Source organism: Trichoplax adhaerens, genomic scaffold (assembly GCF_000150275.1).
Source record: "Trichoplax adhaerens TRIADscaffold_2 genomic scaffold, whole genome shotgun sequence".
NCBI lineage: Eukaryota > Metazoa > Placozoa > Uniplacotomia > Trichoplacea > Trichoplacidae > Trichoplax > Trichoplax adhaerens.
In genome coordinates, this window is record NW_002060944.1 from 6,085,966 (window position 1) to 6,113,184 (window position 27,219).

At 31.9% G+C, this 27,219-nt stretch overlaps 4 protein-coding genes across 4 annotated transcripts in view; 3 read left to right on the plus strand and 1 right to left on the minus strand.

Annotated features, from left to right (window-relative positions):
• Positions 1-684: 684 nt before the first annotated feature.
• Positions 685-3,903, plus strand: TRIADDRAFT_53595 (uncharacterized protein; the record flags this gene model as incomplete). The annotated part of the gene is made up of 12 exons (XM_002109459.1): positions 685-699; positions 1,646-1,721; positions 1,874-1,968; positions 2,104-2,217; positions 2,286-2,342; positions 2,673-2,706; positions 2,826-2,905; positions 2,970-3,038; positions 3,121-3,222; positions 3,387-3,462; positions 3,583-3,695; positions 3,778-3,903. 12 exons carry the CDS (start codon positions 685-687, stop codon positions 3,901-3,903), a joined length of 957 nt encoding a protein of 318 aa, XP_002109495.1.
• Positions 3,904-5,626: 1,723 nt separating this feature from the next.
• On the minus strand, positions 5,627-19,195 carry TRIADDRAFT_53596 (uncharacterized protein; the record flags this gene model as incomplete). Its single annotated transcript, XM_002110016.1, has 15 exons — positions 5,627-6,951; positions 7,320-7,491; positions 7,598-9,106; positions 9,430-10,251; positions 10,614-10,859; positions 11,188-11,306; positions 11,381-11,477; positions 11,735-11,863; positions 12,068-12,138; positions 12,583-12,751; positions 13,698-14,262; positions 14,411-16,425; positions 16,867-17,042; positions 17,405-18,133; positions 19,135-19,195. 15 exons carry the CDS (start codon positions 19,193-19,195, stop codon positions 5,627-5,629), a joined length of 8,205 nt encoding a protein of 2,734 aa, XP_002110052.1.
• A 2,527-nt stretch (positions 19,196-21,722) lies between these two features.
• TRIADDRAFT_53597 (uncharacterized protein) lies at positions 21,723-22,896 on the plus strand (the record flags this gene model as incomplete). The annotated part of the gene is made up of 4 exons (XM_002109460.1): positions 21,723-21,780; positions 21,984-22,052; positions 22,529-22,632; positions 22,813-22,896. 4 exons carry the CDS (start codon positions 21,723-21,725, stop codon positions 22,894-22,896), a joined length of 315 nt encoding a protein of 104 aa, XP_002109496.1.
• Positions 22,897-26,876: 3,980 nt separating this feature from the next.
• TRIADDRAFT_21151 (uncharacterized protein) overlaps positions 26,877-27,219 on the plus strand; it is a gene marked incomplete at both ends in the record, with an annotated part of 3,238 nt that continues 2,895 nt past the window's right edge. Inside the window, one exon of the mRNA XM_002109461.1 lies at positions 26,877-27,204. Coding sequence (XP_002109497.1) covers positions 26,877-27,204 — 328 coding nt within the window. The remainder of the gene's footprint in view (positions 27,205-27,219) is intronic.

A 27,219-nucleotide genomic window follows, 5' to 3' on the forward strand; every position in this document is an offset into this window, starting at 1 on the left:
TCATGGGAGCGAACTTGTATAGACATGTATGAGAAGATTGGGGGCAGTCGATGTTTATTTTTAGAAGAGGGAGGACTATGGACTGTCGTTGGTTGATACTGTAGCCTGTAATGTGTTGTGGTGAATTGGATAGTACAGTGTCGGATACTAGACGAGTGAACAACGTGCCATTGTTTTAATCTTAGTACTGTAGTGAAATACTTCAAAGGTACTCTACAATTCATATTAGTAACTATAGGGCACGTGACACATCCATATCCTACAATACTATGTATTCTAATTTAGCTCATTGGAATTGGCGCTGCTTGAAAAAGATCCAGTTTAAATTTCGCGCCTCTTTGAACTGCACATGCTCAAAAATCGATCCGATTGAGTCGACTCCAACCATCGTGGTTACCTTGGAAACCTAGACATCGCTTTTCAGCAAACTTAATCCAATTTTTACAAGCTTACTATTCATTCACTGTGAACAGTTATTACTATGGATATTTGCAACTTGGAGACGGGCACATGGATGAAAGTGGCAAATGTATAGATTAGACTAGGCCACTACTTGTGTATCGATAGCCATACTGGTAACATCTACTCTTCTTACTGATCCGGTTTAAAGGGATTTACCTCCCACTCCAGACATTTACATTAGCATCTAAGTATAGCACGTCGGATGAAAAACTACCATCAAATATGGAAAGTGCAAAGGTAATGTGAAGAGATAATTTGAAATCGCTCGAAATCATTTTAACTTGAACTCTGTCTGCTGCTTTGGCGTATTTTTTAAAATACAACTAACGACAAAACGTATAAAAAATAGGCTTTACAAATAATATAGGATGAATCCCCTGCCATTATTGACAATAGGGATAGCATATGCAAATATTGTAGAAAGACTGTAGTAATGATTTACTAGAGATTTCCGTTTATTTAAGTTGCTTATTAGTAAAATGATCTTCTATCTAATTCGTAAGATATCGTATCAATATCCGCTAAAAGTACTGATAATTTATATAATGGATATTATTGCATAATTAGAAAGAACATGTACACTTGTACAGTATAGTATATTATCATTCGATTGCTTAACTTGAACATCCAACAGAAAAGAGTGAAAAGAAGTTACAATTGGATCAGATCATTTGTGCATTTAATCATGATTACGCTTAATCACGACTTTCTTGTTTATTAATACTATAATTTTAATAAATTCAAAGCCATAGGTTAGTCACTACTTTATCGTATTTAGTTGGAAGACTACACGATTAAGTCAAATATAATTCAATCATCTTAATCTTGTTATATTATATATTAATTAGAATTTAAAAATTAGTATCCTTCAATAGAATCATAATTGAATTACCAACATTGCAAATAGTTATAATATAGAAAGATATTCAGCAATACAGCATTTGTTACTGAGCTGAATCTCGGTCAATAAGCAGGTCGATCATTCATAATAATGCTACAAACTTTTGCGTTGAGATTAGAATTTAAGATTATAAACTAATATCATGTGTTAAATGTCAACAATTTCAAAGAACTGTAACATAATTAAATTAAAGCTATTTGAATTAAACATTCGAATATTTCACCTGTTTATTGATAAAGTTAGAGGAAGATCGATAAAAAAATTTTTTATACTTACTAACAGTACCCTGCGAAAGACTTTGAAGGATTCGATCCGGAGAGCGATTGTGAGAGATTACATCGAGCTATGGATGGGCTAGGTAATAGACACTACACTATCTGCTCTTATAAATGTCCTTTGCTTGAATAGTTGCATGATCTAGATTTTAAATTTATCACTAAAGATCTTCTCGATAAGCTCAGTTATTATATCAAATTTATTGCTTATCTTTTATAAATTTTTCTACCTTAGGTACAGATGAAGACACCTTGACCGGTATCTTGTCTGCTCGTTCAAACTCTCAACGCCAAGTATTACGTGAAACGTATCTAAAAATGTTCGCCAAAGTACGAATGATCCATTTTTTCGAATTCACTTAAATGGCATCACAATTGAAATAACTTCATGATATATGTTACAAGTGAGAGTAATCACGGTCCTGTAATTACCACAACTTACTTAATCATCTGATATTATCTTAGGATTTAATTGAACACCTGAGTTCAGAAACTTCTGGAAGCTTTCGTAAACTACTTTGCGGATTGATGATAGAATCAGCATCTTATGATGCAAAATTGTTACACGATGCGATGGATGTACGTAAAATCATATCAATGCATAACAACACGAAAAAATATATCTTTAAATGGACCTTTAACTTTAGGGACCTGGAACAGATGAATCTTTATTATTGGAAGTATTATGCACTCGATCAAATAGTGTACGTATTGTATTGTTAGTAACTAGATATCAATTTACTTGATATTACTACAATTGTAAAACCATTCCCGATCATCACTATTTGGCAATAATTCCTAAACATTTTAATAACTATATTTATACGTATACATTTAAATAGTTTTGCACAGCATATGATACTATCGATTTATTAGTAATACTGAATGACCGAGTCATCAATGCATCATGGCCCAAAACTATCATTTAAATCGATTTTAATTCTATTTATCGATAGAGTAAAAGAAATACCTCATCTTTACGTCTACTCTATTAATAATAATACATTTATGATATTTCTCTCATAAAAATCTAGGAAATCCAAGCCTTAAAAATCGCTTATAAACAAGGTTAGATTGTTTCGAGTACCGTATATATTAACTTACAATATTACTCTGTTTGCTTCAATAATCCATATCTACCATAACCTAGACTAATATAATAATTCATGTCCCATTTACCTACCCAGAATACGGAGTTCAGCTATCCGATGCTATCATAGAAGAGACATCTGGCCATTTTAAGCAACTTTTACTGCTCTTAATTAAGGTAGAAATTTGTATTGTCAAAAAAATTTACAGTCAGATAATTTCATAATATTGCATGTTACTAGGCAACACGAGATGAAACTGATAATGTCAGTATATCAATGGCGAGAAGAGATGCTGATAGCTTATATATCGTAAGTAAATAAAACATCCCAACTTAGTATACAATCACATTTGTATCTATTACATACTGAAACTATCAATTAACTTGCATAGGCTGGTGAATTAACTTGGGGTACTGACGAATCGACATTTACTGAAATTATTGGTACACGTAACTTTAGGCAATTACGACTGATATTCGATGAATATATCAAAGTAAGATACTTAATATTAAAAGTAAAACCATAATGAGTGATATAACATACAAATGATACTATTGGTATGGAATACTTATTACTGTACTATGCAATATCTCCAAGCTACGATATTTTTACTATTTCCTAATGACTTCCAACGGTATGTATGCACAACAAATTTAGACTGCACAAATGAAAATTGAGAAATCACTACAACGAGAAATGTCAGGCGATCTCTTACAGGGATTGCTAACTCTTGGTATGTAATTCACATATTTTTTCTTCAAACTCTTCCTAAAGATAACCCCTACATCAATCATCTACGCTCTACATACATTTATTTCAAATATACCTAATTGTAACGTTAAAATATATTTAGTTCAAGTTGCTCGCGATCGTGGCGAATACTTCGCTGAAAAGATCAAGGCTGCAACAGGCGTTTTAGCAAACAATGACGATGAATTAATAAGGATTGCCGTATCGCAAGCAGAGGTAAGCAACTTATTCCAGAATAATGTTTAAGTTCAGAAAATACTATGCAATCACTTCTATAATGATTTTGCTATTATTCCAGGTTGATACCGGCAGGATTGCTGCTGCTTTCGAAAGAAAATTTGGAGTTACTTTAATTAATCATCTATCCAAGGCCCTATCTGGAGAATACAAAAATTTAATGTTGGCTGTACTTTCTGGTTCTTAATTTCTTAAGACCACATACGGGGTTGTCTGATGAAATATTTAAATACCGATAAGAACTAAAGTTATACGAAGGAAGCCCCTAACTTTTAAGTATTACTTCTAGAACCTCCGTAGGAATTAATATTTTGTTTTAAGTCCTTTGATACATTGTTGAGCTACAAGATAATCACGAAAATTATTGTATAACTTCATTATCATTATCATATTTATAATTTTTTTGGAGGGGGGCGCAAATGGACCGTGAAATGTAATACAGAATGTTTCTGCTGCAGATATTTGTTGGAAATTCACATTAAGATCCTCGATCACGATTAACGCGATACAATATTCATGTAACGTAGCTGATTCAGTTATGCAATAATTTATACATTTGGGCTATATGTCGATTCCAATCAACCTTAAAAAAATTTCATTTAGCCATACAACATCAGTGCTTCTTGTATATTTGATGTTATACTGGTCTGAACTGGGTTAAAAGATGAACAATTGTTATGATAATCCAATTTCGAATTTAAAGATCTATTTAGACTGGGTAACTTATGCCTATTAGTACTAGAATTACCCTTTTTCTTTAAATCCAAATGTATAATTAAAGTATTACTTAAGATCCATTTACTCATTGTGGTCCATTGTTTATTTATTTGATATACTTGTTTAGTGCTATGCCTAGCTATACTTACGTGATAATTCAGTTCTTAATAAATAATGTAATATCTTAACTCTAACTCTTATGACTCGGTGCATTTTCCAATATAAAACATTTTTGTCTAGATGATTATACCATTATTGCTATTTCAGATTAAGTATGTATGTAATTTTAATATACTGTAGTGTATTTTCGCTATATTTGACATGGTCTGCACGAAATCACTTAGAATTAGATAGAAAATATGATCTTTAATCAATTATTATTAAGAATTGGGTAAAATCAAATTTTAGGTGATTAATGTGACCTTTAAGAGAGAAACTTCATGACTTATTTATTAGACTTTAGCTTAGTAATCACAATACTGTATACCGTAGATAACGAGTAGTCCAAGAGAGCACGCATTATGCAGGTAAGAATAATAATTAGTTAATTGGAGAACTACAAATCAATTTCTCTACTGTTACAAAGTACTAATAATTAAGATTATACTGTATGTTTAATTTCTAAAATAAATTATTCTCAACAGTCCACTAATGTCATAATTTGATCCAATCTGCATCGTAACTAATTTATCAAGATAACTTATAAATGACAAATAGTAAGCTAGTGTAATATTTTATTGGTGTTAAGATGTTTAAGAGGGACAAAGAGGCATCGATCTACGATACTAACCAATAAGTTCATATTCGTAGCAGATTTAATCGTCTACATACCTATACTGCATTTTGATTTATTCCACTTTTAATAGCTATATATCCCAAATCAGCAGTATTATGTATACAAACGGTGCAATAAAAACTCATTATTATTTTATTTAATGATAATAAACTATACAACATATTACAATTTGAATAGGTAAATATTCTATATAAATAGTGAGTTACATGAAAATCATGCAACAACAATTTTTATTCGTTTAATTTAGTGACAATAAATATTAAGGGTCATCGTGGCCATTATGTTGTATATCAGCTTTATTACATTTTCAATACGTTTAATCTAATATCGACAGTAGTATATAAGCAAATGATGAATAATAATTTCGTAATCTACAATATCAATTGATAATACTAATTTATTTTCTCTTAGCATTGATTCGATTAACGCAAACAAGTATATCATCCAATTGATTCTGTACTATTGTATACCTTCGATGAAGCTGTTGTTGTGATAAAGCGCAAGGGTGATCTGAATGATCGGTGGTTTTGAAACTTTTTTTACCGACTAGAGATTTAAATCTTTCCTTCATGTAATCAGCCATTTCCAAATCTTGATTAATTTGGTTACAGCAAGATTTCACTTTTTCGAATGATTTTATAATTAATGTTAAAAACATATTAATTAAAACCCAAGATACTAAGAAGGTATAACAGAAGAAATACAAGGGTGATACATCACGCAATGATGAATACATAATTTTAGCATAGAAACGGCCAATCATCATGTTGAATTGGCTTTCTAATGTTTTTATAAATGTATTATAACTATTAATTGTTCTACCATAAATCAAATAAGCAAATTGAGCAAACGTTAAGAATATCACAGTAAAGACAACTAAAAACATGAGAATTTCCTTAGCAGCACTTCGTAATGTTATGGATAATATAGCAATGGTACGATTAAAACGCAGTAATCGTATTAATTTTATAGTACCGAAAAAGATTAAAAATGCAAATAAATGAATATATAGATTATCCCATGTCGCGACGTAATGAAAATTAATAAAATGACGACTTTGACTGCGACATTGAGCTAATGCATTTCTAGTCACTTGTAATCGGAAGAAATAAATACTGACGGCGGCAACAGCCAAAGAGATGATGGTAAATTCAATAATATTCCAAAACCCGCTAAAATAGCGTAATGACAAACGCTTTAATTTACTTAATTCTCGATAGATATAATAGGCAATAAATGAGACAAATATAATTTCACACACAATCACTAACATGCCAGCTGAGTAATGATCACGAAATAAGCGAATTGTCTGAATTTCTACAAATGGCATAATGCCACCTGTTGCTGGAAATTCCGCTAATAAGGTTACTACAGAGAATAGATTAACTTGCGCATTAAATATTGTAAATTCGATAAGGATTGCTCTAGTTTGATGATCAATCCAACCTTGTTGTTGCAATTGATTTAATGTTAGCTGACTTTGGCTTTCATTACGGCTTAGCTCAACAACATAACCACCACCATAATAGATATGATATTGGCCCCAATATGGATATGAACCAGTCATGGAGGACGTTTGAAAATGCCATGGATTTTGTTGAGGACTATGGCTAATGGATTTCCAACCCACAGTATAATTATTTCTATTTTCAGAACCATAGAAGTAGGATCCAGCACATTTGAGGATAGTGTTGTTAAAAACTGGATTAATTAGACAATTATCTACAATAGTTGGAATTGAAAGCATTCTCAATTATATATGATACAATATAATAAATCAGGTCTTCAAGCATTCATAGCAATTTTGAAATTATAGCATCATGCGGAAAAAGATCAGCTACAGTTTATCAGGTTATTTTATTCACCTGATTTAAAGTGCGAATAAATAATTTAATGATTTTGGAATTTTCTTATAAACTAGATATAAATCTTATACTGTAATTGGCAGTTTACTGCAGGTACGTTATTCAATTGTTTTTACACAAATAAGGGTTATGTAATACATTTTAATGATCTTAATTATTACTAATGATTGTATTTGAGTTCAAAATAAAATAGGTACAATACTTAAAATTCTAAGATGGTTTTACCTCCTGTATTCATTCTTAACATCCGTACTCTTGCAACACCTACAAGGTAAGATTGTCTATTAGCTAAGAAACCCTGTAGATTCGATGACTGCCCGTTGTACCAAGTTCCAACATATAACCCAGGCAAGAAGACTTGATTAGTCCACCTCCAAAATTCGTTAATTGTGGCAATCTATGAAATATTGTTTAAGAATGCAATATAGGGTCGGTCTATCTGGTAATGAATGAGAAATAATGATCTTTAATAGCTATATTTTTAGGATAGAATACCGACTTACTTTAGCAAATCCTTTCAGTGGCGATCCAATTTTTGAAGTATTAGAATTATAATAACCGTTAGCGAAAATGTCATTGAGCGATTTAGTTTGATAATAAGCATTGGAATCACGATTTCCATAACAAATTAAAATTGTAACAGTAAGAAAAACTACATAGCCTAAAATTTCTCGAAAGATTGATTGCATTTTTCGTTGCTTGAGTCTTAAGCTTCTTGCCGCATTGACTTTGGATACCTCAAGAGGTAGAAACTTAGATGATGTATATCGCTGAGCATCAGGATGAATATCTTTAACATTAATAGCAGTAGACATTGTATCATCCATGTTATCTTCCATTTTATTAATATCGACACCAAGATCAGGTCGGCGAACTATTAAAGCAAATATAAATGCTACTACAACGACTTTTATCGGTTGTAATATCAAAATAGATTGCAAGATGGAAATTGTCAGCGATGCTAACCATTGTAAACATAATTCTGATCCAAATGAGAGCCCATAGAATAATGTAAAAGCAGTTCCAACGCCGCAAGATATAACGATCAATCCCCAACCTAGATAGAGACACCACCAGGGCAAAGAAATATCTAATTTGAAACAGCCTTTTTCTTCAGAATCGTCGAAAGATTGCAGCTTATTACACGACTGATCCGATTGTTCACCGGTTCTACAGCGAATTAATTTCACTTTCGTGGATTCTTTTCTCACTATAGGACGTGCGGGTTTATTTTGTTGCTCTAGATGATTGCTATTTCCTTGTTTAGTTGGCTTTGGACGACTTAATCGAAAAAATTGGACCATCATAAATGAAGGCAAAAAAACGATAGCGCCAGATATTAAACCTCGAACTAAACCATCCCAAGTAATAATCTTTCCAATAAAAATAGTACCAGCACTATCTTGTGTTTCAATATCATTTCGATAGAACATGGCATTAGTTAACATAGAAAGTAATAAGATTGCAAAACAACATCCAACACGTTGGAGTCGTGTAAAATGGCTTTTAACTGGTCTAGTTACAATGGATAGCCATATATGATTATCACTTAAACTGATGGCTGCTTTAGACATAAATGATTGCATGAAATCACGTAATTCCTCAGTAGTAGCTGGATATAGCGTACGATCAATGAGACCATCTTCGGCATCGACAGCTAGCCATTTATTGCATATAAAACAATATTGTTCATTAGTTTGCAAATCTTTAATGATAATACGGCTTAAAAACCAGGACGGAGATAGACCAGAATTATCATGATAGAGTCGAATATAATTAATAGATCCTAGGTCTTGAGAACATGTTAATATCATGGTATCAATATCTCTTGTTTGTAAAAGTGGCCGATTAAAGTCTTTCAGTAATCGTGGACTTGTGTCTTGATTTTCTCCTGATATAATTAAAGATACATTGGCTGTGGTGCCAGAGCCAACACGAAGGCCAGTAAATACTGTAATCTCATAGTGATATAAATCGTCGGGTCGATTGTCAATCAGGACAGTGTTACTGAACTAGAAATGAAATAATATAGCATTAGTATAATATCGGAAATTCTTTATGATATTATATATTGTACTTCTACTTTAGTCATGGATGATATTATACGATAGACACATTAATAAGTAGTTAGTAGCTATATTGGTATCAAATATGGTGGACTATCCAGTTTTTAATCCATATACTAACGATTTAAATCATAATCCCTGTATAACTATTGATTCAACCTTCCAATAGACTAGCCGAGGTACAAGTACATTGAAAGTGTAGCTAAACTTGAATCAATGATAGTATTTTAACCCACAATTAATACATCGAATTAGTACGATTAACTTACTTTAACTGCATTCTTCTTATCTTGACGCCATGCCCATACACTAATTACGATAAAAATTACATATAGGCATGCTAATACAATAATTATATAAGGGTTGTTATGAATATTGGCAAACCAATGTTGGATTTTAGTAAAGTCCAATATATTCGGTGTTACATCAAATCGACCGGCAAAAAACGTTAAATGATTGCATTGGCAATAAATACCATCATTGTGGTTTGAATTGCTAATCATTTTACAGCCTGAGCTTGACCATTCCGATGTTGTGTGATTCCAAAAACGACAACCAAGGTCATAAAATGCCAGGGAATAGTTTGCGAAATAAAAATTACGACTAGATTTATTTCCATAAAGTAGAGGTATTTGATATTGTAACTCTAGAACATAACGACCAGGCTGGAATGAATTACTGGAGATTAAGTTATAGGCTATGGACGTGTGAATATTATGGACGGAATAATTAGCAATAACATGAGTAATGTTAGTTGAAGTAATCGATTGGACTATTGCTTGAAGAGGTTGATCAGTTTGGATGATAAAACCTCGAACGTCGCTAATGGACAAGATATCGAAATAGTGTTTGGGATTTTGGCAACGGTATGCGCTACATTGAACATAGAATCGCGTTGCTTGATGAATTGTCCTGTTCGCAATTGCTTCAGTATCCGAGTAGGTTTGAGGTAATTGGATATTAATAGGATGTTGAAGATTCTTAACTGAAATTTCACTACCATTATCAAATGTTAACGATAAACCATTGATATCATTGGCGATATTAGCAGAACTAGAGACGTAGGTATACGGATTTTTGAGAGTTGACCACTAGATTCATAAAAAGCCGAGTACCGCAATCAGTTGATTATTAATAAATAGATCTACTGCGGCAGTGTTCTGGAGCTAAGATATCATCTGCTTTAATTCTGTTAATACTAAAATTTTTAATTATAGTAACTTACGGTGAAAGGCTAATATTTACTAGATACAAGTAAACTAAGATACAAAAATTCTGACTATATCCTATTGCAGATATATTATAACTAGGATGGAAAGATGTATACATATATATATATATATACTTGTAAATATATATTGCCAAAGTTGGTCGATATAGCATAGAAAGAATTGCAAAAAAGAACTGGAATCGATATAATTAGATTTAATCGTATAAGCAACGATGGCCTTACTCTATAATCAACAAAGATCGGATCTCCGTTAGATTGAATCATGTTGCCAATATTCGGAATTAAAAACTCTGCTTTAGGTAGTTTAAAAGTGCTAAGTTGAGGTTCACCAATTTCTTGTGGCAACTCATGATAGGTATGCCGACTTAACGTGACATTAATGGCATCTGATGTGATGGTAGACGGAATTTCACCGGGAACTTTGTTCATCAACATGACCGTACAACTACTATGAATTGCCAAGACCGACTAGAAAACAGGAAAAATATTGTTGCTAATAAGCTAATCTCCAATCAAGTTAACGCATTTATTGTACGGATAACTAATAAGATCCTATCGTTTCAAATTTATTAATTAGGTAGCTAGTGCAAAAGTTCATTAAGATATACAGTATACCAGATACGTTATGTATGTACTAAATAACAAATTTCCGCAATCAACTACCGTCATTATTATAATTATGCAGCTTATATATTCTCGATATAAGGTAAAATGTATACTTTTGCATTTGATTAGGCAATCAGCCGTTAAATAGAGTATAGAAAGTTTTAGTAGGTTGTACGCTAAGTGATCTTACCCTGCTAATTATATCGGACATTTTTGATGCAGTAGGTGATGTAGTGGGTTGGTTTATTCCTGCACTTTGCTGCATGTACTTAGCGGCGGCAATAATATTATTTGCGACCTTTACAATGCCTGATGAAACATGATTGATTGCATCCAATTAATATTAGCACTCTGATTTCTTCTAAACACAGCCAACACTTTACCTTTAGCTGTTGATTTTAGCAATGCATCATCAGCTCCATTTTGGCCTTCAAAATTTAAAATAGCTGTCATATGTTGAAGTGAAGTACTGATCATTCCCTAATCGTAGAAATAAAAATGATGGCTCAAAATGCAACACAGCTTAAAGGTGCTTAAAGACATATATGTACTTTCTAAAGAAATTAAGATCTATAATGGATGTTACTCTACTTAAGCGACGTCATCCATAAAATTTTAAGGCGTTAATATAAGTATTTATTTAAAGACACTGTCACTTTGTCGTAGATAAGGGGACAAAAATTATGGTATGCAGTAAACATCAAAAAGTCAACGTTGATCGTTTCTCTATTGTTTACTTGAGTCATATCAGCGAGTTCTTGTTTTACTTCTGTGATTGGTAAAATAGCATCTACAGTCTGCTTCAATAATGGCAATGTCTGTATCATGTTGTTGGTGAGAACATCGTTGACCAAAAGGGCTCTTATCTATATCACAGCAAAAGATATTCATATCTGATTGCAACTGAAACTGAACCAAAGGAATATTATATACGAATATGTCCAGAGTATATCTATTGTACAGTATATAGACATGATATATTTACCTCATTTCTATACTAATATACATGATAAGTGTATAATAAGGAAGAGGTATACAGGAGATAAATTTAATTTTAGACTATTACTTACTATTGTTCGTTTTTGTCCGTCTTCTGATCCCACTGTAGAATCTAAAATGTTCATAAATGTAAGAGGTGAGTCTTTAATAAATAAAATACTTAAATACAATTATTAGTTAAATAGAGTATAATAAGTATTTCACGGTAAAGTGTAAATATTATAGCACAGAATCTTCCTATGCATGCTCTAGCAGTATACTTTGCACGATATTACGATAGTATCCATTAATAAATCTGAGAATAGCTATAAAGCTTTCAAATATATTATATATAATTCCCTATGTATAGGTATATATAATTCCCTATATATAGGTATATATAATTACGATGGTTAGTCAAATAGGACATAATGGGTATCTTATGCTAAAACGTAAATATTATAACACAATTTCTTCTCATGCATACTCTAGCAGTGCACTTTCCACGACACTATGGCTGTATTGATTAATAAATTGTTATATAATTTTCAAATATATCATATACAATTACCAGTAAGAATTATTTTACACCCACACATTAATATACCTTTACTGGATAAGCGATTGAGTATTGAAGCTGATATTCCAATAGCCAGGTTGGCTTCTTGTAATTTCCCTTGATCGATAAACTGGCGTAAGACTGATATATTTCCCTTAGTAAAATTATTTACCATCGACAATTCCTCTTCCGACGTATAGTTGGAAAATGGACGAACCTATATAATTGTTAGTCCAATCGTGAAGAATTACATAGCAGATCATGTGTAAATTTAAAGTAAGTTGATGCTATGATGAGAATAATATGATATTTTAAAAATGGGTAAACCTATCATTAGCGGCTCAATCACGATGAATATTACATTGTAGATTACGCGTATATTCAAAGTGAATGTTATGGTGGGAATAGTATTTCTTTATACTGTAATCCGTATGATATGTAATTAGCAATCTAATCATTCATAAACGATATGCAATCTGTAAATTTAATTTATGTAAATTATCGCTATAATTGATGTAATTTCAACTATAGGATAAAAATGAGATGATTACGATTTACGGAGTATGGTAAAAAATATATTTATAAGATACTACTACCCAATAATAATTGACGGTACGATAAGATCTGCATTTACTATCGAATAGAGTTACAATAAGAGTTCTGGTCTAAAGACCATCTAGTACAACTACTGTGATGTAATAAATGATATAGCAATTGATTAGAGGATATATAATTTATAAATCTATAAAAGATGGAAATTTATATGGATATAAAAGAACATTATTGGAATTTGGATTGTCAGAAATTGCATCAATATATTTAAGTTGAGATATATTTTAGTGAAGTAAGCTACTACAGTCCACTAATCTATTGCGCTAACAGTATTTAATTGAATATATACTGAAAAATATTAGAAGATAAAGGTTACCGTACTTCATTGATACACAACAATTACGATAAGGTTCTCAAAATAAACTATCGTAATTCATCGGCTAATTACGGTAGTGCGGTTACGGTATATCGATTGAAAATAAATTTCAAGAAAAAAATTGATTCATCGATCTATTTTCATTACAGAGTGTAATTGAATATCGAATTACTATAGCATTTTCATATTTGTTGACTCAATGTTGTATGAGAAGAATAGAAATTCATTGCCTTACCGTTATCAAAATTGGAATTTTAACAGAAGCCCCCAAACCATCAGTCGCGATCACTTCCATAGGTAATTTATAGCCATTTGATTCTTGGCCTGCTGGTAATATTAGTGAAACCTTTGGCACCGGACTATAGTAAACTTCCATCTCATTATTCACCGTGCTTGCACTTGGTATGCGAAATTGGTAACTTAAAGGCTGATCATCATCACTAAAATCATAGCATCGAATAGAGTACATAGTTTTCAATGTTATACCATCAGATGGCTCAACGTGGCAAGTGCCTGGTTTCGGCGGTGGGTTAATACTAATATTATAGTAAGAATAACTAACAGAGCCATTTAATCTGCTGACAGCAAGTTGAATGGTATATTCGGTCTTGTTGAGAAAAGTATTGGAAAGAAAGGTAATATATTCCTTATTATTGCCGGTAGATGAAATAGTATTCCATTTAAGTGTCGTATTGAGAAGAGACCAAGAATAAGTTAAATTATCACATCGACCTTTACATCGACCTTCTAAAATGAATGAGTCGGATGGATTAACTTTGTTCATGCAATTTCGCTTACATCTATAGATGATGATAATGAATGAATAAAATAAGGAGAAAATTTTTTGAAATGAGCATACCGATTAATATATCATGACGGAAGCAAATGAATAGTCGATTAGAAATCGATTAGGCTAACATCAATACGAGTATTCTACTACAAACTTACATTATTTCGATGTTAGGAGGATCATGCAAGGTGATATAGACTAATTGGGCTCCTACACTTTCTCGTACATCTTTTTTAATGATAACTTGAAATAAATAAGTGGAATTACTAACAAGAATTGACGGAGGTATGTATAAGATCGGTTGCTGAGCTTGCTGGCTTGTTAAATTTAAACATGAGTGAACTGTTGTTCTTAATTGTGATTGATGATTAATGATTTGACATGTCCAATAATAAGTTATATTGCCATAATTGTTTTTGACATCATCGGGATCGCATGATCGACTAGCATCCATAATTATACTTTGGTTGAATCCAACAGTTCGGTAGTTGCCACCAATGATATGAGCAACAAGAGGATTATTCCTAAAGGAAAGATAGGCTCCGACATCATCGGTAAATGATTTATTATGAGAAGTTACCCTTAGGTATATTTTATAATTGTAGGCAGAAGAGATTATCCTATTAGGTACGATGAGAATGGATGTATTTGTTAAAATAGTAGGTGGAAATTGCAGTGGAGGACTTTCTATGGCATCACCGTCAATTAATTTATAAGGAGTAAGAGTCCAATTGAAATAGACACCACCAGTTAAATTACATCTAACAGTTAAATTACTGCTAAGTAGGATATAACGACTGATGGAAAAGACTTTTGGTCTCGATTTCGTTCTTCCACCGCTAAAAGTAAAGCTAACACTTAATGGAGAACATTTTCGAACGCGAACGCGTTGGAAAATAGTATAATTTGTGACAAGATTAATAGCTTGTATCCGTAAATTGTAGGATTTTACTTTATAATAGATATGATTAAAAATCATGACATAGGTAGAATTGAGTTGGAATTCGAATCTAGAAGACTTGTTGGCGATTTTTGGAACCGTTGAAGCTAGGACTGCCTCCGACCCATTTCTCGTTATAGCCGGTGTGCCATCTTGAGGATCCCAGACAATGGCAGAAGAGTTTCCGATTTGCTTAAGAAAAACAAAAACTTCTAACGGTTCCCCAACCGTAATTCGATACGAAGGAGCGTAAACAAATAAAATTTGTATTGGATAATATAAGACTAGCTGACTAGAACCAATGGCCCAGCTATAAGTGTTTGATGCATTAACTGTTATATTAGCCACTCCACTTGCATTATAGATGTAAATAATTTCAATCGACGATTTGTTCGTCGTACTAGGTACTGTAGTTTCATTTTCAACTTTTAAAGTTTGATTATTGTTGCCTGTATCTATTCCAGAGACAGATAGGACTGTGCCTTGGGCCCCGAGATTGTAGCTGTAATTTGTTGGTGAACCATATTCGGTGGAAATAATAATTGCTAAAGTCTGGTTAACTGCAAAATAGTTTAGATCCGATCCATTACCTACTTGATGAGTTGCATTATCATAGACTTGAATAGTTACACCTTCGATGTCTTCCTTAACTTCAATATCAGCAATCGATATCGATGAACTGTTGCTGTTATAAGCAGTGATATTAATAGTTTGTACTCCAGCGGTCGAGTAATTATAAGTAAAAGGTCCAATAATGGATGGTTCAACGACAACAGCCCGAATAAGGTAATGATCTTGATAAGATGAGACATTGGTAGAATCAAAAGCTGATCCAATATCCGTTTGGGAATTAGGACTAAAGTAGACTGTGGTAGAAAATTCATCATGAACGACTGTAATTTCTCCACTATCTGAGCCAGAATATGCGATACCAATAAAATCTCCTTCTTGAACTGCAAGAGGAGTGATGTGTGGCTCACTTAAAACAGCTCGACCAGTGTTATAAATGAACCCTTCTGTTTGGCCGACAAGAATAGCCATGGATAGATCAAATGGATTGGAATAATTCGAGGCATTACAATCGGTTTGATTATAGCAGTTTCCAGAGGAAAAGCAATAGCTAATGTTGCGATGAAAGTTTTCACATAAGGGCGGCTGACAATGATCAGAGCGAGAAATGCAACGGCCGAGAAGATGACAGTAGATTCCATCAGGGCAACTGGGTCTCCATACCTGAATTATCGTTGAAAACAACTTATTTAGGTCCATATTTTACAATTGCATTGTGATCTAGGGCTAATCTGAATAAACGAGAGGGAACTGAAACTACTCGTATTAGGACAACAAGAATCGAGATAGCTAGCTATAGTGTGGCTATACAAAATGCTGCTATTTTTCTATTTATGGTTACAATTCGCATTTCAAATTTATAATCTAAAGCCCTTAATAACATACAAATTAAAATTGGGACACCTATATTAAAATTGAGCGTCTATTACAGAAATATAGAGAAATTACAATCTAAAGCTCTTAGTAACATACAAATTAAAAAATGGGATGCCTATATTAAATCGAAAGTCAATGATAGGAATGTAAAGAAGTTATAAATAGCTAGATATCGATATATTGCACATAATTTACTATCTGTTTAAACTTGGGAATATAATTGCTAACCTGAAATTGAATCTTTCCGGTTTGTTTAAAACTTCCTTCCCAATGATGGATGTAACCACTGCGTTTAATGACATAATGTGGAAAGAGCAGCGTAGCTTCATCAGGGTCATCTCGTATACCTAATATTGGTGCTGTTTGAACTGCTGCAATTTCTCCAAGGTAAGTATGCCTGCAATCTTTGGATATGAAACATTACAGAAATAGATTGAGCATGTGAAGTATGTGAAGGTAGAATTTTAAAGTGATTGATTGTCGTAGGAATAGATCAAGTTTAATAAATAGATTATGAGCTATTAACAACTAAAAGGATAAAGGAACTTTCCAAATTTGCAGAAGTTTAGTTCACTATTCTTACAACTATAAGAATTTAGCTTTTATAAATCTATGTTGAGTGTATATCATGTATTCTTTGCGCCCTGTTGTAGCATTTCAAAGCAATATACTCATTCCTTTTAACAAAACACGTAGTTTTTCAGGAGATCACCAGGTGCATTAGAGCTGATCTTCACTTACCAACATAATACATATCAATTCTTACCTAAAATAGGAAATTCAATACTATTTCCATCTCCAAATGACACAATAACGTTCATCTCATTGCCCGAAGAAACTATCGCTTTACACCAGAAGAGTTGATTTTTACGAACGTCAATTGGACATTGAGTATCGGTAATAACAACGGGCGCATGAAGATGATAATGTCTTACTGCTTGTAGATTACGAGTCAGATTATTATGAAATGTAGCCGTAAATTTTATTGGACCAATGCCGGTGTAAAGATGATTTATTTGTAAAAATGGAGTAATAGATGGAGTAATCCAGCCATCACCATAATCGGCCTTTAAAGTAGCTGCTAGGCCAGGATTAGCGTAGTAAATGCTGGAGAATTGAAAGGTAAGACTAGATGCTGTCATGATATTAGTTTGAAGGGGCTGATCAATTTCTAATTGACGAAGGTATCCATCTGTACTGTACATAGTTGCATAATTGATTCCACCACACGATAAACTCTGGTTTCCTAAGCAGAAATCGGTACATCGACCGATATATGTTGGACTTTTTGGCACTAACATTATTGTTGATGAGCAATAGCATATAGGTTGCGATGCGACAACTTGTAGTGCTGCATACGGGCAACTAATCTTAGCACAGAGTTGTGCACATAGGATCGGTGTTAGCGTTGAAATGTTATAATTTCCAGGGTTTTTGTAGAAGAAATCTTGACTAGGAGTATTGCTGTAGCAGCCATATTCACTATAACCAGAAACTAATACAATGAAAACGAAAATTAGTTGTAACACTTATTAGTTAATATATTCCATAATGTAATCCTTGCGGCGTGTAATTTTACTAACTAAAGATTGTCAGCGTTTGGATTTCTCCATCAAATACAGTATAAACTATGAAGGTACTTTAATGACGATTATGCAGATCAATTCGCCACGGAATACATATGAGTACCGTACACGTAAGCAATGACTATCTGATGAAAATGAAAAATCGTGAATATTACAATACTGTATGCATCTACATAGCTATTTAATCTATCTCCATAAGATAACGTAATACAAGTTCAAGTTTGGTTTTTAAATCAAACACGAGAAAGATTTCGGAAGAAGCTCGATAATTATTGTAGTAGTATATGTATATTTCAAATACTATATGATAAGGATCCATACACGTGTATGCTTGCTATACTTAACATCATACGCGTATAAATAAGCGCAGCCAGAATAAAGTATAATAACAGCAATGGATGGGCGTTAACGAGAAAGGAAATTCGAGTTTGATATTGTAATTCAGGCAAGAAGAGATATTAAATAAGCTGCTATTAGATATATAATTATTCGCATACTCATATTCATAAGACAGATATAAACTATATCCCCATATTTACGCTATACTTTAATGATACATTACCATGTACTAGCAGGAAGAATAATTATTGTCTATGGCTGAGAGATTAAGTAATAGAAAATACAATATAAAATGTTTATGATTTGCGATACAAGTTATTTCTGCGAAGCTTTTATTATATATTATCAAACTGCTTAAAGATTAGCGACTAATTCCACCTATATGCGTAGTAACTTTGAAGTGATTAAGTTTAAACAAATTTAACTTAAACGAATTAACTTGAGCATAATCATATCGATGTCGATGTATTTCAATAGTATTAAGTTCCATACAGTTTGCTATACAATATTTTATTAAAATTTAAAAATTGGATAATAAATTGCCATGCAATGAATATCAGATGGGATTTACCTAGTCTACTAATGGCATAGAACGCTAAAAATGAAGACAGAACCAAAATGATTCTTGCCATGATGTCAATACTTTCTGCTATGAATTACAAAATGAACGCTAACTTAGAGGAGAGAGTCTTCGCGATATAGAACGGACAATTTCTATCACTTGAAGGAGATAACTGTTTTTCTTTCTTCTAGAGTTATGCTACTAATGATTAGTCTTTAGGAAAGATTAGCTTCCGTTGGAATTTAAGGCTGGATTACTTAAAACTTTCGAACTTTGTATAGACTTATAAATAGTTAATCATCCTATTATATTTTACGACAGGTGCTTAGATTACTAAATTATTAAATATTGACCAACATGGGATTTAATAAAAGCAGAAAATTGCATGAATCCCGTTAGAGCTAAATAAATTATTCGTTAAATGCATCACGAATCTTTTTCTCTATTTAGCATCTTACTATTCAATACCGATAAAAAATTTAACTATTCAGTCAAAGTATCACTAGAAATTGAAATTCAACGCTACAATATTACAGTCTCCGTAGGGAAATTTAACTGTTTTTTTGTGTTTGATTTCCTAGTTACAAAGTAGCACGTAGACAATTTCAATAAATAATAAAAGAATGATAGATTAATTAATAATTAGTTAATTAATAGAACCCTTAGCCGCAACTTATTTAGCATGATATAAAAGAGAGTTCCATTTGAATATCTATTTATTCCAAGGATATATCATGAAGGGTACCCGTAAATTTTTTAGTTAGTTTACTAATTCTATTCTTTATTTTAATTAAATTGACGAATTTTAATAGCTATTACCAGGCTTTTAAATTAATCAACTAGCCGTAAAATATAGGATTGTATGATTGTAATTTTAGCTATAGATGCCTTGCTGCTTTAATCAACAATTTATATTATAAATTCTAGTAGAGCTCATTTTTGTCTAGATATATCCCTAGTTATGATTAGTGTAATATTTTAATCAAGCAATCTACAGTATATTCTTATAATATGACATATTAATTTAGACTAAAATAATATTAATGATTAAATTTAATTATTTCCAATTTTTGACGTAGGCTATCACATAATCGGGTAGGCTCAATACGATATTATCTACCGCTAATACTTTTAATGGTAATGTGTTCGACTAGGATAGAGCCAGTTGAATTATATTACACCGGCATTTACGTATCTTCAGCGTCGTAGTACCAATTTTTGAAGATTTTCCTGATTTAATTGCATTACTCGCAAATATTTTATAAATTATATTTACCCGGCTAGTACATATTAGTATATGATTGTTACGTATTATTTTCAAGTTTTGAGGTAGAATATAACATATATCGATAGTACCATTCTCTCGCTAACATTTTGATATTAATTTGAACTGGATAGGCCACACAAATGTTATATCTTATAATTTGTACGTACCTATGTACAGGATTATCGCTATTTCTAGTCTTTTTTATATACGCTGGTAAAAATAGTAGTATGATATTTTGACTGCATATGTTTTAATATCAATCAAATGAGATAGATTAGTGAAGATATATTACGTTAGCCTACTAGATATGCCCTTCTGGTATATTCTTGTGAATTCAATTAAGTTGATAGAATGAGTCTACTGCAGCTTGTTCAGTATCAACCACATAAATCATAAATATGAGTGTAGGTCGTACGGGATGAAGCTAGCTAAATCACCCTAAACAGATCTATCTGTAAATTCGATAAATTTTAATATCTATTTTATTCCGGAGGATTTGATTAAAAATGTATCTGAAATAAGAATAAGTGGCTAATGGATATTTAACTGCTTACGATATAAATTTAATTTCAAAAGAACTAAAGAGCATATTGGTAAAATACCCGCTTATGTATGAGCTTGAAATTCTAAATAGCAGCTATATACAAGTATATCAGCGCCATTTTTTTTACATTACGCAATATGTAATAACTCGAAGATAATATTTAATCAGCTCATTACGGATGAATGGGCAATTATATATTACACTGCGACTAGATGTATCACAATTAAAAGGTATAATAGACCAACTCTTTCATTTCTTCGCTGTATCATTACTTAATGATGGTAATAGCTTCTCCATAATTTGATAATAGTATAGAAAAAACAGATAAATCGCTAGTATGAGTACAATACTGTAATTAATCTAGTTAATGGATTACAGGTGATACTACAGTTTAACTTGCATAAATCAATTCGAAATCATAGTAAAATGTTTATTTATTCAAGTCTCATGATCACATTCATCGTAATGATATACTGTTCAATCCTAATACTGTATAATAGTTGTTATTTTAGGGATATATAGAACTTCTTTATATTTAGTGCAATGATAAGTAGAACATTACTAATGACTTATACTCGTATGACTAGCGTCACATATAATCCAATAGTTTACAGGTATCAAAGTATAAATTGTTATCATGATATCATTTCCAGCATCAATATTAGGAACTGTCTCAGTTACGAATTGTAAGTAAAGCCTTAAGCCACAATATCTAGGAGATCAAAATAGTGGATAGTATTACTACTCACGGTAATTGTATCACGTTATACTCCTTTATTGATCAATATGGCGGAAAAAGCTGCTATCTTATTCGTTAAACCTACAGAAGAAATCTTGTTTAAAGGTAGTATTACAAACATGATTATGTTATAAAATATTGCATCATTACTTTTTCTTGTTGCGTATGATCACTCCTTTAAAATTGATTTTCAAATCGATATACCATTTCGCCTATTTTACTAGGGAACTATAACACTACCCTAACCGCCTATATAATATTACGAAATCAGGTTGATGAATCTGTCTGTTTTAAAATTAAAACGACAGCCTCTCCTTTTTACTGTGCTCAACCTAACCTTGGCATTGTTAAAGCCAGAAGCTATGTCGTTATTGAAGGTATGTTCTATTTTACTCAGCAGTAAATAATAATTCCTTCTGTAACACATCTTATAAGTGTTTTTGCGTTAATGTGCCTATTTTTGGATAATTTTATTAATGAAATTTACTATATATGATTGAAAGAACTGTCTCTATGTGTTAGTTTACCAATAAATATCAGAGTTTTATGATCTTTTTAGCTTAACTTCTATGACACGTTCGTACTCCTATGCAAATAATCTCGGTTAAATATCTAGCGTTAGAATGTAGTATATTATAAACTATCACAGAAATCCTCGATTAATAGTTACTAACGTTAGAGATATGAATAATGTGAAGTTTGATAGCGATCCAAATGATACCGTAATAAATGGATAGCAATTAATTTTAATAACTGACTGAAAGCAAATTTTAACAATTAAAGTAATGAATCTTTAGATTAATTTACTATTTGCGGTCTTTAAATGAAACGAGATTTTAATATTACTGTATAGTACAAGCAAGACCATTCAAATGTACTGCCATGAATTTTAAAGATCACCTATTTCTTGTTCAAGCGATCGTCATGAAAAAAGATGACGGAGATTTTATACAAGCGGTAAGATATTCATTTAAAGATAAATTTTAGAAAAGTAGATAGAATTTACTTCTAAGAATCACGATGGCAAATATAATGTGCATAGGAGTGAATTAGTGCTGAAATTTGAACTATCAGAATAAGAAAATTGATCTTGTTTAAGGCAATAATTGAAATTAATCGATAACATTTATTTATTAGTGGCAAAGTATTGGAAATCCTGCCGAAATTATGAACCATAGATTAAGCTGTAGATTTGAATTTACGCCCATTGCTGAGAGTTAGAGCAATGATTAAGGTATTAGAAACGTATCATGCATAACTCCCTATAATTTATGCCAAATACCACTTCATATTTTAATCCTCATTATTGGCATAGTTTTTGGTACTATGGAATTGCAAGTAGTTTTGTGTACTACAGCAATGGAGACTTTTAATATTTGATATGGAACTTACCGTCTTCGTTATATTACCAGGATAATCCATCCACTTTTTCATATAATTATCCTATAGACTTTTGCCAACTTATATGAGTAGTATTGCAGCTGACTTTATAGAACTTGGCTAAAAGTAACAGTTTTCTGTACTACTAAAGTAAAATACAGTAAATGATTTATCAATTCGTACCTGTAGTAAACAGTAATATCATCGCTATTTGATCTATGTGTGCTATACTTTGATATCCTGTGTTACCTAAACTCTAAAGTTAGGACATTATATCAGTAATTCAATTTAACAATGCAATCGTGCTGCGTGCTAAAAGAGAATATTTGCATCGATTTTTTTAAGTCTTAAAATAGGATCGCAACAAAGAGCATTCGACTTCATAATTTTTAATTGTAACGATCAAAAGCTTATACTATATAATTAAAACACCTACATATAAACGGATGAAAGTTATTTATTTATAGTTTAGCTATTAACTCTTTGTTGTTTAAGAGTTTTTGATACTGATAGCTTCTTTTAGTAGCTTACTAACATATTATATGCCTCTATACATTTGAACCAAGCTGGGCTATTAATAAATTACAACTAAATGTGCGAGTATAAGAATTTATATTGTCATGCTATATACCATTGCCAAGATAAATGAAACCAAATTTCTCTTACCAGCGAATCAAAAAATCAATTTGAACTTGTTTGTTATTATACCGGTATAGTTTTAAATATCAATACCTTAGTCATTGTGGGCAGATTGTTCTAAGTCAGTAATGTTGATGCATTTGAGGTGAAATATTAATCGTACATCTGTAATGGTAGCAAATGAAATCTGTAACACTTAGCTGCATGATATTTTATGCGCTACGATTTCACCAGTGAATAATTGAATAACTAGTTTACATAAAATTTTGCCTACCTTGCTTTGTTCAATGGTTAATTTTGTATTGGTTATGAGTATATACCTTAAGTTATCGATATGGATATTGTTTAATTCTTGACAGTTTTAATGTTCATATACAATATCATTCGAAAACATTAACATTTCAACAAACTGATTCTCTAATGATTACTAGCGTAATATGCGAAATATATTATTAGAGGAGACTTCAAATTGACATTACTGTAGCCAATAGAAATAGATTTATTAGTATTGAAATTATATGTTACAGTCTAACTCTCTGTCACTACCACTAGATAAAATCATTACTGCTATTACCGTAGTAATATCTATATTTACACAATACAGTATACATATTTTATCAGTGTATGTATTCACTACAAGTAGATTGAGAAGCAACAGGTAAGGGATGAGATCAATTCTAAATCTATATTATTGTTACCAGTAAAATTCCTATTTGCAATATTTAATATACGGTATACGTGTTGAAATTTAACAGTCTAATACCGCCACTGTAACTAAGATGATGTGTGACTACGCAATCCTCGTTTGCTCACTATCGCCAAAATATTACTGGCTATACCGTATAGAAGATTAATTCCAATCCATAGTACGCATATAATAATAATCCATATTATCGCTACGAACGCCATAATTTATCATTTTTATTGAAAGCAATAGTAAAATAACTATAGTAATGTGTAAGTTACGTATCTATAATTTGTTCTGCTGACTATCTCCAGAATAATGTACGCTATATCTTGTAGAAGATTAAATCCGAGTATAATTCATAGTAACTATTATTATTATCACTACTAGCTATACAACTTGTTAGTTTATTGAGAAGGAACAGTATAAAAACTCTAGCGATATACTTTTCATGTGTCTACAACCCGTATTGCTGATCATCGCCTGAAAATATGCGCTATATCTTGTAGCAGATTAATTTGAGCGCAGTTCAGAGTATTATAACCCATATTGTCGTTGCTAACTGTGCAATTTATCATTTTATTGAAAGAAACAGTAATAAAAACTATTACAATATATGTGCTACGTTTCTATAATTCTCATTGCTCACCATTTCTAGAATAGTATAGGCTGTATCCTGTAAGAGATTAAATTCGAATATAATTTATAGTAACCTATTATTATCACTACTAGTTATATAACTTGCTAGTTTATTGGAAAGACTAGTACCGTATAACAACTCTAGTGATGTACAGTACATCTATATTATATATCTACGGTCTGTAGTGCTGATTATCGGTATGCGCTACTTCTTGTAGTAGATTAATTCGAATACAGTTCGTAGCATAATAACCAAATTATTATTACCAGCGGTACAACTTATTATTTATTAAAAATTGAATTCATTAGTTAGGTCATGATAATTCTATCTGTTATAGAGTATAGTATTATTATGTCATGGTAACTGCGACTTTTTGTTAGCTTTATCAGAGTTGCTTGTTCTTATTGCTCATTACTAATTGTTGTATTATATCTAGATAGCTGCAAGCTTGTAATACCTTATATACTGTACTCTTGTATAGACTAAATCGTCATGGATATAGAGACAATATTGTACCTAAATAGTTTGCTGTGTGTATTTTAATGATTGTTTTGGGCCGCAGTTCTCTGCCCTAATTGTCATCATAATGTATATAGAATTGAATAGCCTTCTAGTCGCTATAGCAACAGCCAACAGTAAACTCAAAGATACATTGACTAATAAGAATTACAAATTAGAATTGGCATAATACATGAAAAATGCTAATTCTATTCTAACTATCATCGCCTTGTACTATCTATACACTACTTGCTAAATAGTAACCTAGTGAAAAGGCAATAGCTTGTGTATCTTTGTTGAATCTGCCTATCTAATTTACATTAGCTGAATACTACCCTAGAGATTATTACTGTAATACAATCGACCAGAGAAGATAAAATTTCCTCTAAGATTGTAGGAAGACTACCGGTTTATATGTTAATTTCCAGTTTAGATAGCTTTTTGGCCGACAGAGTAGTCTTGTAGGAAATATTAATCATACATTAATATTTACTTACCGTTCTTGTAGTTCCCTAAAGCCCAATGAATTGCTGTTAAAATTTTATGCACACAAAGCAAAATCCATTGGCTTGATAACCAATTTATTAGAGGCAAAGCAGTGGAACCAGGAGCTAAACGATTATACTTGGATACTTTTGATAACTGACTTATTTTTGAATCGCTCTTGGACTCTGTTGCTTACGATTAGCTCAAGGTTGCTTTCTAAGTAAAGTTGCGCTGTGGTTGGTCGTCATTTTGCTTGGAGACTTCTCAACACTGCTTGTATTAGATACTATCTAAACATCTGCAAGAATTGATCTAACTAAATTGATGCTTTCCTATTACCAACTGCTACTGTGGTAAAAAACTTTAATAAGGTGGTATATCATTCTAATCCTTTTTGAGGCTAGCAATTCGACACATTACTTGCCCGTGATAAAATTTTCTTTGCGCTCGATTAGGACTTTGGCTACGGCTTTCTTGTTAGCCTTCGCATTTTTATATTGATTATCTAGTATTTTTGCAAGAATTGTTCAAGATCAATTGATACTTGATCGAATTTTCTAGTAAAGTAACGCGATTGCCTTCTAATCCAGCTGGTTAAATTTATTTTTTCCATCTAAAAGTAATCAACTTGTAATACCGTTACTGGCGCCGGATAATTCCGTTATCCTATTTCTTAAGAGGCTTTCAGAGTAGGATCAGTATCAAACTCCAGTATAGTTCAAAAGGTGTTATTATTATCAATCTGTAATTTATTACAGGTTTAAAACGACCCAGACTTGACATTTATTCTGCCATATATCAATCTAAAAACCATCAATCGGTCATTGCTATTGAATTGTTTAATTAATTATGGAGTTTCAACAACGAACTGTTATGCCTTATAGAGATAATGAAAGGCGCACTGTTAAAGTTAAATTTTATAAAAATGGGGATCAATACTTTCAAGGACTACCAATGAATATTTCAATCAATCGATATCGTAGTATGGAGGCATTACTCAATGAATTAACACGCTCTATTTCCTTACCTCGCGGTGTTCGCTATGTGATGACGCCCGATAATGGCAAGAAAATACAAAGCGTCCATGAATTACAAGACGGCAAAGCTTACATCTGTTCCAGTTTCAATTCGTTAAGTAAAATAGAATATGGTAAAGCTGCTCGACCTGCCTGGCGTCCAAATACTAAACTAGCACCATTAGGTGCAAAACCAGTTG